We start from the raw sequence: 19005 nt of genomic DNA on the forward strand, positions 1-19005 counted from the left end.
AACAAAAAAATTTAACTAAAAAGAGATCACTAATGCATTTGTTTTCTATGAAATATGGTGTGTGGAGTGGTGGAGGTGGTCGGGGCCTTCCGGAACAATGGAAAATATCCCAACTATATCCCGCTTTTTTTAAACTGAAAAAAAAAATGACTGCGGTGATTCAGGGCTATATAAATACTTGACTTGCTAGTACGATGTATGTGGGAGCATGTGGGCCCCCCAGGCTAAGTGATGAAAAATTGTGGCTCCCTCGAATATTTAACTTACCCATCCGTGGACTGTTATGGTTCGCAGATGAACTCTTAGAAAATTCTTGAGAATTAACATAAGATCAGAGACACATTTTTAGTCTCTTGCATGCTAAATTCCCCAAATCTGCTCCTTGGCTTCATCATTTCCATATCGACCTGAGCGTTCTCTGTGAGTCTCCTCTTTCTCCCTCATCCCTACCCCAAATTCCCTGCAGGCTGATGGTAAAGTGGTTGACGGCAGCCTACTGGGAGATGCCAATGGCGTGGAGCCCGCTCCGGGCCGAGGGAAAGATTCCGGGAAGTGGCAGAAGCCGCGATTCTCTCGTAAAGCTCTGATGAAGTGCTGCCTGGTCAAATGGATCATCGCCAGCACGCAGCCTCAAGACAAAGGTAAGAAAGAGACCAGCTTGCGCGCGTGTGTGTGTGGGTGTGCTGGTTTCGCTAGAGGTGATTGCAAAACTTCATTTGATTAGATAATTCATTTTGCTGAACCTCTCCCGACCTCCCGTGGTCTCCCAGGAGGGCAGCGGCTCATTGTGGTGTTCGGTTCACCTCAGAGTCAAGTATACCTGGGAATCACTCGGTCGGTATGCCCATTTATCAAAGTCACTGCGCTGCTACTTCCCGTTCCATCATTTATTTGCTCATAAACTCACAAGGTGGAAATTACTGTCAGGGCCCCCAGTTTATTTAATCCACCTTGCAGTCTAGCGCCTTAAATTGCTCTCCAATGCTCAGTTGTCTCAGTGCGTCCCCTAGTGGTGCCAAGACTGCAATTACTCTTGCTCCCGTTCTCGTTTCTCTATCTTGAAAATATGATTTTTTTTCTCTCTCCATAAATTACCGTAAAAAAAAGACAAATTGTCGTAATAAACAAAGAACAACTTTCAGACCAGTTGGATGAACTCGGATCTTGTTAGATAATCTGCTCATCCAACAAACTCCAGTGCGGGTCGCGTGTAGTTATCAGCTGAATCTGTGGGGGGTTTACGCTTTTCTGTATGCTAGTGTTTCAGATAGTATCGTTCGGTCCTCGGTCCTTTCGATCTTCAGCTAGTCTAGCTGAACTTGTCATGGATGAAAACGCTCAGTGCAGGTGAGGACAATATGGAAATTGGCCACTCATCGTCACAAATAGGCAGATAACAAATGATATACTTTGATGGTAACTTTCATTCATAATGAGCGGGATTGAGGAATGGCAGAGAAACAGAATTTGTATCAAAAATATTCCACATATCCCATTTATTTGTAATCATGACAAATTAATTCATAAATATATATTAATCTCTTCCTTATCCACCTCACTCTTATTCACGGCCTCCTCTTTTGATTGACTCTTTTGTTGGCTGTCTGTTCTGCCTGAGAAAATAATTAATTGTTAACAATTAACTAAGTGTGTTAAATGCACTGTTGATTAATCCCATTGCGAAGTAATTAAGGCAAACTGGAGTGCACTGCTTCGCAGAAGCACAGTTAATTCACACTCTCAAACTATTGTTTTGTTATTTCTATCTTATAATTTTTTTGTTGTTGGCTAAAATACAATCACATAACTAACCATAGACAGGTGACTACCTCGGAAAATTCAAGACCTAAGGGTCTACAAAAAAAGGTAACAACATTGAAATAACCTTTTTCAGCATTTGATGGTTTAGTGCATTAATGTACCCCAAAACGTGTTATGGTTTTCTTTCAGAACAGTGGGGTATTTATCTTTGATGCTCAACACTCCTAAATCCAGAATCGAAACTGGCGTAATAATTACTACACTCAGTCATAACTTTGACAGTCGATGTTTTTTCCTTTAATGTGGTCCTATCATGCGGGTTGAACTTTCCCTCTGACGAAAAGCCTGTTCGGGTCTTTTTGTGCATCCTGTTAGGAAATCATTGAAGAGAAAAGGGACAAAGAGCACCACTGTGATTGGAAGTTCAGCTCACACAAGTTACGCAGTGGGAGAAAGTGCAGCCAGGCTGTGATTCCTTCCCAGGGGTGCAGCTGGATGCAGCATTGTTTTGAGTCCTCACCACGGTAATGGCTAGCAGCTAAAAATAGCGGCATTGAGATGGAGATGTGTATTGAATGGAGGAAAGTGGGGGTGGCAAACGGCAGTAGCTGTTTGCGCTCAATATTCTTGAGGTTGAAACTGCTTGTGGGGTTGTATTTGTACAGTATATTAAATATGTAATAGAAACTAGTGGACGGCTAGTAATACTACAACAGAAGATGTTGTGAGTCCAGTTCATCTGTAGTATGTGTTGAGCAATAAATACATATTTTTAAAAAAGCGTTTAAATGGTCACTGGGTTACTTCTTGTGTAGGTTATGCACCAGCCACAAATTTAGGTACACCTGCGCTGTTGAAAGACATTTAATACAATTAGTGCTGTATGATAGAGTGTAGTGCAGGGGTGCCCATTGTGTCGATCACAGTCAAGTTTAACTGGTTGATATTATGTAAAGCTTGAAAGCTCAATAAAGGTTATCCATGATCAAATCATCAACCAACATCCACAACTTGTCTCCTGACGTCTTCGTCTAAACGATTGGTAAGTGAATACATTGAAGCCCCGCTAGACAAGTTAGATGAACGTTAAAATCTTAAAAAAAAAAAAAAAACTTCACAGACAAGAATATTATTAACTAAATGCTTAACTTAAAATGCTTTTGAGACCATTCTTTTGCTTCGACTTGTAAACAAAACTAAAAGATGAGAGCAATGTGTGGTGTCAGTGAACTCAATACATTTAGAGTGTAAAACAACCCAAATACTTTCTCAACATTAGGTTCAATGCACCCCATTAAAACCAAATTAAATTTTGTGGACTTGAAAAGCAAAATCCACCTGTTTTTATCCATCTCAGGGGGCGGCCATTTTACCACTTGCAGGCAACAAAAAATAACAAGACCAATCATGGCTCATCTGTTCTCTTAGCCTTGCCGTATGATGTTCACATAATGTTGTGGTGTCATAAATTGTTCAGCTTTGGATATTTGTACACAAATAGTGCAGCAATCCTTGTAGACAGATAATGTAACAATCCTGACATTCTTTAGCCATTGTAAATTTGGGCCAGACGGGGACTGAGGGGCTAACATGTTTTCCTCACAATTGAGAAGTTCTAGGTTTGCATGTCAGTTCTGATCTTTTTGTGTGTAGCTGCTCCTTTCTCCCTCCCTGTCTGTCTTTCGGTTGGTATTGTAACGATTTGGGAGAAGATGAGACAAGATGAACAAACACGTACATGGACACAAACACACTTCCCAGTTGAAGCTGTGGTTGGAAAGTGAGCCCCATATGATGGAGAAGCCAGATCTGTGGGCCGGGAGCAAGGGGCTGTAATAAGAGTCCAATTAGAGTAGAAAAGTGAGGTAAAGACCGCAAGCAATTCCTAGAATCAACTTCTCATCATTTGCTTCTTGTGTTCACTCAAAGTCGAGACACACTGGCGCGTCCTTACAATGGATGAGGGGTGTGGTTGAGTCTAGGTCATGCTAAAGTGACAGCGGCCAGAAGTCTGCCCCGTTTCTAATGTCACGTGTGTGAGTTGACACAAGAGACAAGTGAGAGCGGAAGATGTCCAGGGCGAGGAATAAGTGAACATCACTTACAGGAAAACTGGGCCAAGAGTTTGAGGGAGGGCTTAATCGAACCATCTGGAAATGGAATACTACCTGCTGAGTTGTGGTTGAATTGTAAAATTCTTGCTCAAATTGGGGTCCTGGGGAATCCCAAATCTTCTCAAAGGATGAATTCCTGCAGGACAATCTGCAAGAAGAGGATGGGAAGGCTGCTGCGCAGCTTTCTGGGCTTCATCGCCGGGTCATCTGGTCAAGGTAGACTTATCTTTGTAAAATTGGAAAATATTTTCGGGCAGGGATCACCAACCTTTTGTAAACTGAGTTTTTTTGTAGTCTTGGATAGTGATACATAAATAAAAAAAATTAAGTGCTACATTGATAAATTGATACCTGTGAGTGTATTATGAATGATTAATGATATTCATCTGTGTGAAGTCGCTAATCACATAAGTTATTTCTGACAATGATGATCAACAATGTTATAAAACATGAATATCAATGAACTTCGCTTTATTACTAACGTTTTTTTAGCTACCAGAATCATTTTGTTTTTGTTTTGAGGCTTTCACTGTTTTTTGTGTGTGTCTACGTGAGAGACAGCCAAAATGTCTGTGTTGAAAGTTGCCGATCCCTCCTCTATAGTGACATAATTAAAGTGGTAGTCTGTCATAAAGATCAAACAGTTAAAAAAAAGAAAAGAAAAAACAATCTATTCGCTCGTGTTTCATCTTCATTCCTCTAAGTAGGATGACGGCTCAGGTTCAATGAAAAAAAATAAGCAGGATGGTATCATAGCTCTCCAATGCAGATCTCTGCTTTAGTGCTGCTGCCCGACTATGTGTTTTTATACTTTTACTACCCTCTTGTGGTTTGAGAAGGTATCACATGGGTTCTCGGGCCACAATATACAGTACACGTAACAAACGAGACATGACTACTGGTCTATGATTATGAAAGGACTAGGCGTCAAATGGTTAACTTGTGGTAAGGGCTTCGCAGTCTTACTGGTTTGATTATTGCGCAAATCGTAATGCCTCTACTAGTGTCCCACATCTCATCGAGGCTGTGCAAACACGATACTGCACTGTCCACTTTCGTATTTTCCTTGTTTGGGAGCACAGAGAGATGAACTGTTATTGTTGATGCAATCTCAGATTAATTTGTTGTTTCTGTTAGGTTCTTTCCAGCAGCTGCTTCACCGTTAATAAGCAACAAACTGATGAAATGGGCATTCAGTCATATTGATTCACTGTAGTGGTAACTGATGATCACCTTGCGGCCATCAATATTGCGTGTCAACGGTTGTGCTAAAAATATCTGTGAACAGCTGCTTAGTAACTGATAATGTCGCTAAGGAAAAATCATACATTATTGTACTATGTTATCCCTGAGTTGGTTCCGAATGAGTAACTAATCGCAAGCAATGTTTTATGTTATCTTTCCGCAAATAGTCTTTCCAGGCTTTTATTTGAAGACAGCTGAAAATAAAAGTTTATTTGTTACTTTCAGGAGGCACCAACAACCCTAACTTAACCTGACCTTATATGAAAATAATAAGAGTTGTGTTTAAGGGTAATTTGGGTTTTGTTTTGCATAAAGTACTGCATATACAGAAGTTAACGTGAATGTTAACAACAACAAGCAACAACATTAACAATCAGTCATCTGTTTAGGGAGAGGTGTTTTTTTTAATGCACCCAGCAAATAAATCAGGCAGTCAAGGTTTTAATAACAGCAGGGATTCCCTTTTATTTATATTTCTTCAGAGTGTGTTGGAGAGTCAGGGAGCAGTAGTTCAGAGGAGAGGAAGCGCTAGAGACAGCATCGAAAGTCATGTGGAGGTGTGCGGCTGCGTATGATGTAAAAGGTCACAAGCTGGGCATCACTATTCGATCCCTAGCTCTGTTCTAGGCTCAAACAGATTTTCAAATGTGGTCCCACTGATTGAGGTGTGTGTGTGTGTGTGTATATTGTCGATTTGTCATCTTGTCCCAAGCAACTGGCAGTGAAAGCGAGTTTCTCACTTTGAGGCTTTGCGTCTTCTCTGGCTGCTCATCTGTCACGTTAAGATTACCATCTCAGCACTCGCGTTTGTCCTTTTAAAGTTTGGACTTGTCACATAGCAGCTTAGTTTGAGATCATTTGGGCTGTTTAGAGGCATTATGGGAGCTGTGATGGCTGCTCTCTCTGTGGAGGCCCGCAGGCGTCTTTCGCGGCCCAGCTGTCTTTCTCACTGTGGGCACAGCGCAGCCAGGTACCATCGCTCAGGTAGGAACTGGGTCTTGTTCTCTCTGTTAAAGCTACGTCTGCTCAGTCTTCCTCGTGGCTGCGGGAACAGTCATAGTCTATCTAAACATAAATGGATACAACTTCACAATAGTAAGAAAGGCACGAGGTTTCAGTTAAACCTTGATTTGATTGACCCCCATCAGTTAATGGGGTTCTTGCTTGTAATCACTGTGTTCCAATTGCCTCTTTGGCTGGCGTCCATGTGCCCGAACGCTTAAAAAAATGTACGCCAGTGTGTATCTCATGCCAAATGTGATTGCAGAAACTCACTGTAACTGACCCTCAACGCTATCAATACGTGGGTGCTTATTAGCAGATTGGTCATCAGACACTATGTGCTATCATTTAACAATATGAACAGCAAGTGCAAATGAAGTCAATTGCAATTTCAATATCAAGGCAGTAAAGCATACATACAGTATGTCTTCTGCATGAATAAAAAGAAAACTCCTCTCGAGGGCACTACATCTAAGATTCGAGACAGCTTTGAGTCTTCTCTCTTTTCCATTTGTCGTTTTGATTCATTCTAACATCTTCGTGATCTCAAGAAACGTATCAGTCATGGCCCAATTACTATTCCAACTGAAAGTAAGGAAAACCAACATTACTCCTCCTGCTACATTTGGAAGAAAAATCTCCCGTACGTTCTCGGGAAGGCTGCAGCACTTGCGAGGCACTCGCCGTAAATGGCAAAACATAATTTACAAAATTATAAACTAATAACTAATGATAAACTAACTAAAATGATTTGTTGGTACATGAATTTATACAAACTAACTACTTGTAGTGACAAGATAAGCTGTTAGCTTTCTGTATGACATTATTCAGCGAAATGAAATGTGTGAAATGCTTTGAAGAGACTTTTATTGACATGAATATTGGAAATTATGAAAATAATTTGCAGAAAGCCAAAATGTTTTGTAATGGACCAAAACACAAACCAGTTGATTGGAATGCGCTATTCTTGTTATTTATGTTGGCTTTGAGGTCGTGACTGGGACGTTCCAAGTGGGATAAATACCACCTTCTTCGAATGCAACTTAGGTTTTGCTATTCATAGTTCATCATGTAATTTAAAAGGGCCCTATCATGAACATGACTGAAGAAAAATTAAGACGACAGAAGAAATTTGTACCTCCCCTACACTGCCCCCGTACCGCCTGTGCAAGAGCAAATCCATGCCAACCATATCCCCGTCTTTTTGTTTCACCTTTTTGGTTCCAGAGTTGAGGAGGAGAGATTTTTGAGTCGGCCAATTAAACAGCAACGTTTCATTTATTAGTTCCAACTTTTTACTGTAGAAAATGCTGAAGTGGCAAAAATGTACATTTGGGATCACACAGCTAGACGTTAGTCACCCGCGGAATTGCTGATAAGAAAACTGGGTTCCCGTAGGGACCCATTTGATAGGAGGAATTTGTGTCAGTGAGTGCAATCTATAGACACTCTTTTGCATTTTAATGTCAGTAAAACACCACTTTTTGGCTCCTTCATTCACTCTGCGACTGAGTGAGGATAAGCCATCAAGGTGATGGCCGGATGGATGTTTTGTGGCCAAACGATATCATAAAGGGGGCGTGGTTGCCTCAGTGAGAAATTTCACTACCATAAAACTCATATTTAATAAGAAATTAAATCTGCATATGTTGACTGAGAAAAAATGTAAATTACAGTGGTACCTCGGTACTCGACCGCCTCTATACTCGACCAAATCGGTGCTCGACCAAAAAATTCAAGTAGATAATGCATCGGACCTCGAACAGATTTTCGGTTCTCGACTAGCCGAGCCGACCCGAACGCGCTCCTCGGCCCTTCTCGGCCAGCGGGTAAGCGCCAGTTCAACTCAAACCGCCAACGGAGTAAGACGTTTGTTCGAGTATTTCTTCCCGGATTTAAACTTTTTCGTGTTGCTCTAGCCCTTAATAATGGGTCCAAAGAAAGACAGTGATAAGGGGAAGGCAAAGAGGAAAACAATGAGGACCACTATTGAACTGAAGAAGGAAATTATAGCAAAATATGAACGTGGTGTACGAGTGTCCGACCTCGCGTCGCAGTTAGCTAGCGTCATCATGGAAGGAGTAACCCTCCCTCCCGTCCTCTCCACATCCATTCCTGTATGCCATCAACCACTCTCCAAAACGTAAGTAAATTATACAAAATGGTTTATAATGCTTTATTTATCTTTATCTTTATCTTTATCATGTACTGCTTGTGCACATTTACTTGTGCACACATACTTTCCATTATTTCTTATGGGAAAATTGCTTTCGGTGTTCGAACAAATCGGTGCTCGACCACCACCTCAGAACGGATTATGGTCGAGTACCGAGGTACCACTGTATCATGATCTAGGTCCTTTAAGTGAGTGACATCACTTCGCGTTGATGGCGTGCATATACAGTCATGTTCACATTCAGTAGAACTGCCTGGAAAGTCAGAAAAAACGTTTTCTAAATGATCACAAAACTGGGTGGACACACACAAAATAAAACGTTTTAAGGATCCATGCCAAAAATTGAACTTGAATATACTGAGAGTCATTTTGGTCCTAAGCTATTATCCAAGGCAAACCTTTGCTCAAACTGTAAGCATTCATTCTAAAAGGAACCAGATATTTTGAGTCAGACAGCCATCTTGTTTACCTATATTTACTTGCCAGTCTATACGTAACTGTACCAGCGACTTTACATCCTATTGTATATGCTCAAATCATAATTAAACTGAAGTTAGGGCAGGCGGTGTTGAGACTTCAAGAGTGAGGAAAACAAAGGAGTAATTTCAAAGTTGTGTTGATTCCCTTGGTGTGAACCAGAGGGTCACAAGAGAAACAAAAAGACACCTTTTCTTTGCTTTACCAGTAGAATGCAGATCTGATGCAGGGAGGCTTGGGGTGACTAGACTGTGTGACAACAAAGAGAATTGTTGGTACTCGGGGATTTTGAATATTCATGCAACTCTCTATACGAAGACAAGCACAAGAGAGTGGGTTGAAGCAAAATTTTTTGGGAGGCTTTTATAGATGTCAGCAAGTGACTCAAATCAAATCTTTTTCCAACCAACATGGGTGTATAATACAAATCTTTATTCCCATCACCAATCTGTTTTGCCTGGTGGTGGCAAATCTGGATCGCCTTTGAGATGGACCCACTCCACAGAGTAGAAGAACACTGCAAAACCAAAATGATCATGAAATTCCCCCCAAATCCTAGCATGTTTACTGCTGCAAATGGCCTTTTTGACCCTATAGTCCTACAACAAGCCACCAACAGGCAGTCAAAGTCTAGATTTACACTGCATGGCTTGTCGCTCAATTCCATTTTGTTTTATTATTTTTTTGCGAAATCAGATTTTTTTCGTGGGGTCGTTCATATTTCTAAATAAATGCAACTTGTATGTTACCTGTATAGGAATATCAAGTGCCCCAAAACTGTCCCGCATGCGTAAAGGACACCTTGACGTCACATTTGTGGTTAATGAAGTACCACAACGGATGGCTGAATGGCTGGCAATGTGTTACATTTAACCTGGAAAGGAGGGGTAACGTTGCCATGCCATTTTGTGCCGTGACAGCAACGTCTCCCTCACACATTTGGAGTGAGCAGCTCGCTCTGAGCAAGCGAGAGGAGAGACACACACAGAAAATACACTTTCTTCATCCTCTGTCAAGATATTTTCAAACTGTTTAACTTGGTACGCTATTGTTGTTTTTTTATTTTTTTTATTTTCCCAAGCCGCTTGTGCCTTTTTGAGTGCAGAATTGTGCCGATTGTCACTTGTTTGTTACGCGCAAGTTGGATGAATGTGACCTGGCCGTTCAGGCGGAAGTCGCAAATCAAAAGATCGGCTACATATCTGATTTAGTACCACATACCCAAGTGGCCTGGGTCACATTTGGAAAAAATCGAATATGTGTCATTTGCATTGACATAAAAAATCAGGTACAAGTCGGATAGGGGGAATAAGATTGGAATTGGGTCACTTCAGGCGGCAGTGTGACCCTCGCCAAATTCCACTGACCTCATGTTTTAACAACTGCCTGCCTGCATTCCTGTTTGTGTACGGATATTAACGCCAGCATCTCAGTTGATCCTGATGTCTCACCCTCATCTAATTGTTTGGGCTTAATGGATGAAAGCCTAATTGGCAACAATCCACAGAAATTAATTAATTTCTAATTAATTAATCTAAACATGTGAAAATATCAAGCAGTTTTGCAGTGGATTTTAGGACCAGGAGCAATATTGTGTGAGGAGTTGCAAGAAGGTTTAGGTTTTACTTTACGGTGAGATGTGATGCAGTTTCTATGGGCCCTTACTGATTGTTGTGTCAGCAGAGGACAGCCTTCCTTTTAAGAACCTGTTAGTGCCCTAATGGCTGCAGACACACACACACATACACACTTAGAACGTCCCTTGTAAAGCGCCAATATGCACATACATAATACTTCAGGGTGTGTAGGCGCCCGTCACTTGATCCACTCTGCTTTACCCCAAGTGCAAATCAAGAATCTAAATTTGACCTTGAGACAATGGCGTGCAAAGATTGACAGCGAAAACACACTCATTTACCGACTGATAACTATCGACAGCACCTGCGTTGTTGCTGGAAACAGCACTTGATGACGTGGTGCTATTTTTTTCTGCGTGGTGCAAAAAAGTGTACATTTAAAAGAAGAGTCAACGTACCGGTGAGCTCCCCACCACTGTCTGACCACAAGGGTATTGATTGTGCTGACTCTGGCCTCCCTCTTTGTGCCTCCATTCTTCAAGCAACTCAGTGCATTAACAATTACACACAATCACCACCGTGATGCATTAGAAAGTGCAAAGCCATCAGTTATACTTTTTTTTTTGACTTGACTCACACTTTTAATATTTGATCCCGTGGCCAGTTGTTGGACATTTTACAAGAAATATTTGTTTTCGTCAGTGCAGGTCACAAAATTGTAAACAAGAGAAAGGTGGTCCCAAGGGTGGTATTCTGGATGGAGGCGGGGTTTAAAGTGTGTGACTGACCAAAGTTATGGAATGACGGAGGAGATGTAGGGAGGGGGCGGTGTGTTCAGTGCTGTAACGCATATCAGATGGAGAGAAAGGAGGAAGAGAAGGGTGAGACCGCAAGCAAGTAGGGAAAGCCGGAGGTATAAAATGCATGGGGCACTTTGGTTTAACTGGAGGCGCGCCGTGGGCCGAGTCGCATTTATAGGATATATCTTCACAGACTCTCCTCGCTATAAAGTGCCTTCTTGGACTCTTCCGTGTCGGGAGCTGAATTTGGACTCAACCAGAGGAGCCTAAAATTGGAAGTTTACTGGATGAGTTTGGGGATCACTAAGTCAAGGAACAGAGCAGAAGGCGGACTTTGGAGTTCTTTCTTGGCTCATTTTGAGTGAATATGCAATTTTCTATTGAACTTTTGATATTATTCCGAACTGCCTCCAAACTGCAGTGAGCAGCAGCTGCTGAAACAGGCTGTGTTCTCCTTTGTTTTGGCTTCACGCCTCTCCTCCTGCATACGATGGGGGGATTTATATTTAATGGTGTCATAGGATGATAAAGCCAGCGCCGTTCTGCACAGTTGGACTTTTCCCAGAGTTGTGAGGACCATGGGAGTGTCTCACAAAGTGTGCGCTTTTCCTCCAAAACATTCTTAGATGAAGCTGTCACGTAATTTAGTGCAAAGCGATGACGTGAGGAGTGATAATAGCTGTTTGCTTTAAGAAGGTGAGCAGGAATCTGGTGAAAAGTGACTTGAAACATCTCCTTTAATACGCATAATAAATAGCCCCCGTCTTGCCTCCCGGATCCACAGAGGGAGGTTTTCCATATATGTAGGCATCCACGTTGTTTCCACTTCAGCATCACTGTTGACATTATAAGCCGCTCGTTGGCCCGCTTCTCGTGGTGTCTCGGACACAAACCCATGCGCTCTCCCACCTGTCGGGCTGATTCCTGTCATTCCTTGGCCGAGCTCTGGTGAGAACGCCTGTTCGCCGAGCGGCCCGGCCCCGGCCTTCCATTGATAAGGTGTAACAATGGGGATCCAAGGCATGGAGCTCTTTGCCATTGGCGTGGTTATTATTCTCTTCATGGCAGTGCTCAAGCAGTTTGGCATACTGGAACCCATGTCCTCTTTTGAAGGTAAGGGCCATGATGGGTCGGTCTCCAGTCTCAGCTTTGTCTTTGCTTCACATGGCATAAAAGTGCGATATTAACCGCTATGAAAACAGGACGTGACCGACAGCGTGGTGTAAAAAAACAGAGGCCGATAACTGGCTCAAGGCCTGGGATAAACTTGTAAAAAGAACAGCAGGGGACATTTTGTTATTACAAAGCTTTTGCATTTTATTATTTGTTTCCAGGATGAAAAACCAAAGGAATGTTTCTCTTAAATCCAATGTAAACCATTAATTGATAGCCTGTCATTCCTGGATAAATACAGGAGCAATACTCAGCCACCAAACACATTGAGGAATTGAAAATAACATTTTTGCTAAGTAAAGAAGAAACAGAGATAATCATCTTCCATGTGACTTGTGCTGTCTGCCGGCGGCTTCATGGGAGTCACAGGTGAGATGGAATCTAGCCCAGCTGTCTGTGTGAGAGGCAAGGGCAGAACATCAGGTGCAGGGCAGGGGTCAGGTTAAGAACATCACATGACAAAACTCACAAACAACAGCTGTGATTGGCCTTCAGTAACTGTGTTGTCATTTTCTGTCGACAGCGAGTGGCACAATGACCGCCCCCTGAGTTGGATAAAAACGGGTGGATTTTGCTGCTTAATTCAAATTCCACAAATACACCGTTAGGCCGAATGCCATGATTAGAGTAGGGTGGTGAGTGCCTAAAACATATTTGTAAAAAAAGAAAAGAAAAAAGTTTGACTTCACTTCAAAGTTTCTAACAGACACATAATTCATGAGTGCAGCTGAATGTGTGAAGTGCGAGTAAACTTTATGTACTGTTTGGAGTAGGGGTCACCGACCTTTTTGAAGCTGAGAGCTACAACTGATTGATCTGTTTGAGACACCCTTTTGACATAACAAATGTGCTCAAATGACCATTTCTTTATTTTTGCTTCAATTTCTAGTGAATGATTTTCATCCATGTGACTGATCATGTTAACAATTTCGCACAGTAATTTTCAACAAGAATGTAAGAAACCAATGTATGTCAACTCTTCGTATGGAACTCTTCTATCAATCATTCCAAGTGTTTAGATTTTCAAATGGTGACGTCACAACAACTATATGCCAAAACCCATTGAGGGTTTTTTTTTTTTTTTGGGTGGGGGGGGGCACAGGCAAGCAGGGTATTCACATGGGCTACTCATAGTGTGGGGTGTCAGTGACCCCTGATTGAGGGTAAACTGTATGTTCAATATAGCTGTACACTATATTTGTAAGCCCGCCAGACCATTTCCAAGAAACAAAAAACAAGGCACCAAATGTTTTCCTGAGAACGAGCAAGATGAGATTCTAAGTGAGTACATCTTCTTTTTGTTATGTAGTGGAATTAGTGGGATTTAATTCCATATGGCAAAACACTTTGTTGTATTTTGGTGCCACAGTAAGCTGTTTGCATATTCAAACATATTTAAACTTTGTAAAACAGATAATAATGTAAATTCACATTCGTGCTTCAATACAACTTGCGTGTTTATTTTTTTTAGTTTTATGTGCAATACTTACTGCCATGGAAATTCGACTTTTTGGAGATTTTAAGTGTTATTGTCTCACCTTAAGCACCCCCAAAGTGTTATTTCCTTCCTCATTCAAGTTCGGAGAATTCCTTGGTGGTTCTGCCCTCTCAGCATTTGCCCTGCTCAATCGTGCAAGGGACTTCCTTTTTCGTGTCTCTTTATGTAACATCACAGTGAGGAGGAACACCCTCGCAATCTCTGCATCCGTGCAGAGTAAATACCCACATTACCCAGACAGCCCCTTTCTTTTGTTTGCATTCTGGAGTTGGAGAAAAGAGATTTTTACACCAAGTCAGCCACAGCCATCATTGATATGCATATATTTAACTGTGGAAAGTTTAAAATACCATGACACAGGTTCTTTAATTAAATTATGTAACTACATTGTTTTATTTTCCTATATATATGTAAGCACAATGTTGACGTTGAAATTGTGCATCATGTTACTGTTGGTTATGTTCCCTGTGCTGAAGTTTCACAAATTTTGCTGACACCCATGGTTTGCTTGGCGTTTGGGGCTTTTTAGCATCCTAGGTTCATATTGTCCTATTCTCAAAATTGGTCTTTGGGTCAGAGTGGCTTGCAGTCAGCATGCCAAGACAATTACAGCAGGATGTTCTCTCCGCCACATTAGTGTTTATAATAATGCTCAGCATCAGTAAGTAATAAATTCAGCAAAAGCCCCAGTAATGTTCTTTTCTTTTATTATTCATCACCCCTTTCAATCGCATCAGCCTTCTGATACCCCCGCTTCCCCAAAGCCTGTAGTGATACACCCCGGTTTAGCATTACCTCGCATCAATTATACATGCGGTATTGAGCAGGTTTTCTCTGAGGCTGCCTAAATATGGAACCCGTAGAACTCCTCCAGGGCCCTGAAGGACATTGATCATCCATCAGTCGCACCCAAAAATGTTCATTTTGGATCTCAACAGTGCTCCTCATTCTACTTTGCCTCATTAGACCCCACTGCGTCTGAATTAGCGACTCGGCTCGTCGTCACAGCTATATTTCCAAAGGACGTCATCAAATTGTATGACTTCAGCCACCATTGAGGTCATGCTCTCGGTCAGATTAATGGGGATTTGGGATGTCTGATGACAGCGTTATGAAATGATAAAGCTGATATTGGTGTACCTGAGTAATCCTGAAGAGAACATTCCTGAGAGTTTAGAACGGGTCAGTCAGCAGAAGCATAAGCTTGATAACTTTCAGTCTGATCTTTGTAACTCCCATGTCAAGTTTGGGTTTGGTCCAGTTCGGCCCTATTTTTAGGCAACATCAATGCCAATATAGCTTTATGTTTCCAGCTGCACCGATATAAGCAATTGATATTTTATCACATTACAGACTACACATTTCCTCATTTCCTTTTTGACTGGGTGTTGCTAGATCTGATTACTTGGAGGAGTGTTGTCCTCCCCCTCCCCAATTTTTTTTTCCATCCATCAGTTTTTTTTGTAGCACTTGTCCTCATTTTTGTCGCAGGTGAACTGGAACCTATCCCAGCTGACTTTGGTTGAGAGGTGGGATAAACCCTGGATTGGTCACCATTTAAATGCAGAGGACATGATATGCAGTATGTTTTTGGAAGAAAATGAAGAAAACCCACGCAAATTGCACACAAATCTCTGAACTATCAGGCAGATGTGCTAATAATCAATCGGTTTAATCACACATATTGGAATAGCCATGGCATGACACCAAGGTGGTGCCCGCGGGCACCAGGTAGCGCTCCGAGAATCACATGAGTAGCCCACAGACATGTTCTAAAAACCGCTTACAAGTGAAAGAACATTGTGAATTTCTAGGAATTTTAGAAACAATTATACATACATTTACATTACATATTACACTTAATTTACATATGTACTATAGCTGTTCCTTAATTATTGTGAGAAATCCTTAATATGAGCGGTATCTTCACATTTAGTGGTAGCCCTTCGTCTTACTAAGTAGTAAAGGAGTGCGTGGCTTTAAGTTACAAATAGGTTGGTGAACCCTGGTCTATACTGTGTGGTCATCCACCACTTTATAAGCTACACATTCTAAATGACATTCAATAAGTGAGCTGCGTATGATAAATGTGTTTGCGAAGCCCAATTATTCACATTTATCCTTTTTTTGATATTCACTAACCAAACTTTCTAATATAGAACATTATATTAGATATGCAATAATGTACAATTTTGTTTAAAACCACTGCAAACTATCAACAAGTAGTCCTGTGTTTTATTTGAAGAGCCCTTAAAAACACAACAGTCACAGTTGGGGAGTTGAATGTGCCTTTCAATAATGTATTAAAAAAGTATTTCAGTCACAAGAAAAACTAGCCCATTCAAATAAATGATAACCCGAACTATAACTTTTTCTTAACCCAAGAATGATTTCATGGCCTTATAAAGTCATTGAGCTTGTTTTATTGGGAAAGAATCATGCTCATAGCATAATGTAGCTTTGTTCTGAACAGAGATTGTGTTTACTGAAAAGATAGCATTTTTGTTGGAAAATAGAACATAATACAATTTTCTGTAATGCAGTTCGCATCACCATAATTTTTTATTTTTATTTTACAATATGCAAAAAAAACAAACAAACAAAAAAATAAAGCTAATTTGACCTATTTTGGACCCCGTAAACTAAAACATGTGACCAGACAATAATGTCACCCTTTGGATATTTTTGTTTTTGTAATGAATGAGTTCCACTCATTTACAACTGGTACATGTCTTCTGCTCCAACAAAATAACAAAAGATGGATGGTTAGATGCGGCACAGTGGTTAGCACGTCCGCCTCACAGGACCCACAGGACCCGAGTTCAAATCCATCTTGCACCCACCTTCCTGTGTGAAGTTTGCATGTTCTAAGCCCGAGTTCTCTCCGGGCACTCCGGCTTCTTCCTACACTCCTAAAACGGGCATAGCAGGTGTATTGGACATACTTGACCTTAGGTATGATTGCGTGTGTGAATGGCGTATCGTCTCTGTGTGTCCTGAAATTGGCTGCCAAACAGTTCAGGGTGGCCCCCACATACTGCCCAAAGACAGCTGGGATAGGCACCAGCAAGCCTGCGACCCTTGCGAGGATAAGCGGATGGATGAATGGACGGGTTAGATGTGCGCCTTGTACCTGTTGTTCAAGAGATGTCCACTAGAGGAAGCCAAAGAGCCGCGTTTTCTGTCCATGAAGTGAGTCTTGAACAAGTGTTACAGAACTCAAGGGAGAGAACGCTCCCTTTTCGTGAATGTCATGGACTCTGACTACTTGCCTTCGTATCCATGTGAGCATCCCTGAAGAGAGAATGGAACAATTGGTAAATTGGGTCGTGAAGTGGCTTTGGGACAATGTGATTGAGGTCACATTATTGACTTTTAACCCAAAGAGTAGATTTGGTCTCGTTTTAACCATTCAGGTAGTAGACTTGCATTACTTCCTTTAAGAAGTTGGAAAAAACAAAGAAATAATAGCATAGTGCCCCCCCCCAAAAAAAAAACAAACAAACAAACTATAAAAGAGGCATAACGTGTGAAAATGAATGCCCTTCTAGCAGAATAGTGTGAGATATTGTGCAGCACTGTGACATAAGCAATTAGCCATCTTGTGTTGAGTCATAAGAGCAGACGCCAGGGCGCTGTTTCTTTCACACCTCATATAGCCGGAGGGCATTTGACCTTTTCTCTCTTATCGTGAGCCATCATACTGTAATTAAGTTATTTGAATCAATTCCATTTGAATGCATTCTTTAAAACAACCCAAGGCTAAAAATACATTGCTGTATATTTTACACACCTTATTTCTTGTCTTGCTGCAATTAGCCCGTTTTGGGTGGCACCAAATACTGTACTGTATGGGGCTGGGACAATGGCAAAAACTTTGATAATTATAAAGGAGCCCTGGTCTTATAACAAGAGCTGCAGCTACTTCTACTTGCTGCTAGCAGCCTCGAGTGACAGAAAAAAAGGACCCGTGGATGCAATGTACACTATCTTATGTTTATGTGGCGTATGGACACTTTCCCAAACATTTATGTGACTGGGCCAACGATGCCATTAGCTAAAGCTAATCTTTGAATCCAACAAATCTCAATTCAGATCTGCTTATCTTTTGGCTTATTTGCGCAAAACAATTTTTCAGACACTGCTGTTCAATAGCAAGTTGAAAGTGTATTTGGCTCTTTCCCCATCCCAGTAAACGCAGTGTGAGAGTGGTTAAACAGGAGTGTCCAAACCTTTTTTAAAGAGGGCCAGATTTGGTAAGATGGATGTGTGGGAGCCAACCATTCTGCCTGACATTCTTTGAACCAATAACATTACAAATGAACTATTTTACGTTTTTTTTTTTTTTTTTAAATAATAATTTATATCATTTACTCGTATTTTATACTGTGGTCAATGGTGCTGGTGGGCCACATATTGTTAATTTGATAAGAGGTTGCGGGCTGGTGAAAATTTGAACACGGACCACAATTGGCCCGCAAACCGGACTTTGGACATGGCGGGGTTATACAGTGATATAAATTATGCACAGTACTATATATCAGTGGACCAGAAATTCAGAACGGCTGACTCCGAGACACACTTTCAGAAATAGGCTGATGATAAAACACTTACCCGATTGTTTAATTTCACAAATGATAAGCAGGCCGGGACAATTTGTCTACGAAACATTAAAAAGTAACCCTTCAATCATCTGGCACCTCTAATGAGAGCGTTCTTACCTTCTTCCGTTTCTGTTATTTAGGAATAGAGTGCAAAATACAATCCAGTGGAGAAGGGTGGGGGGTGTACAGAGAGGAAAAAAAAAAGACAGTCAATTAACATGGCAGAGGCAGCGAGCTAAAAAGAGACACCGCCGGGAAGAGGTGTGACAGACATAGAGTGATGAGTGCAGTGACAGGATGCGGACATGGATTAGAGTGCGGTGACGATCAACATATAGCAGCCGAGACACACAACCGTGGAAGCAAAGTTTGAAAACCAGGGCAGGATGAGCGTCCGGTGGGAGACGGAGGGCCTGCAGACAGTGGGCATCGTGTGTCTGGTCATCATGTTCCTAAAACTGATGCACTTGCTGGGCCTCATCGACATCACCGAGACCGGTGAGGAAGTCCCAAAACTTTTGTACAACTTGCGTGGAATTTTTTTCATCTTCGCTCCTTTTTTTTTTAACCAGTCAATT

General features: G+C 41.4%; 1 protein-coding gene across 6 annotated transcripts in view; it reads left to right on the plus strand.

The window, feature by feature from the left end:
* Positions 1 to 19005, plus strand: part of kcnip3a (Kv channel interacting protein 3a, calsenilin) — a 36289-nt gene that overhangs the window by 12152 nt on the left and 5132 nt on the right. For 2 of the 6 annotated variants that reach the window (XM_088409978.1, XM_088410066.1), the window contains exon 2: positions 467 to 641. In XM_088409978.1, coding sequence (XP_088266104.1) covers positions 467 to 641 — 175 coding nt within the window. Of the gene's footprint in view, positions 1 to 466; positions 642 to 4765; positions 4821 to 5936; positions 6105 to 12144; positions 12266 to 17905; positions 18926 to 19005 lie in introns of those variants that run through there. The other 4 variants (XM_088410413.1, XM_088410325.1, XM_088410242.1 and 1 more) reach the window with 4 other exon arrangements.

This window comes from Hippichthys cyanospilos, chromosome 1 (genome assembly GCF_059441005.1).
Source record: "Hippichthys cyanospilos isolate Australia breed blue-spotted pipefish chromosome 1, RoL_Hcya_1.0, whole genome shotgun sequence".
Classification (NCBI taxonomy): domain Eukaryota; kingdom Metazoa; phylum Chordata; class Actinopteri; order Syngnathiformes; family Syngnathidae; genus Hippichthys; species Hippichthys cyanospilos.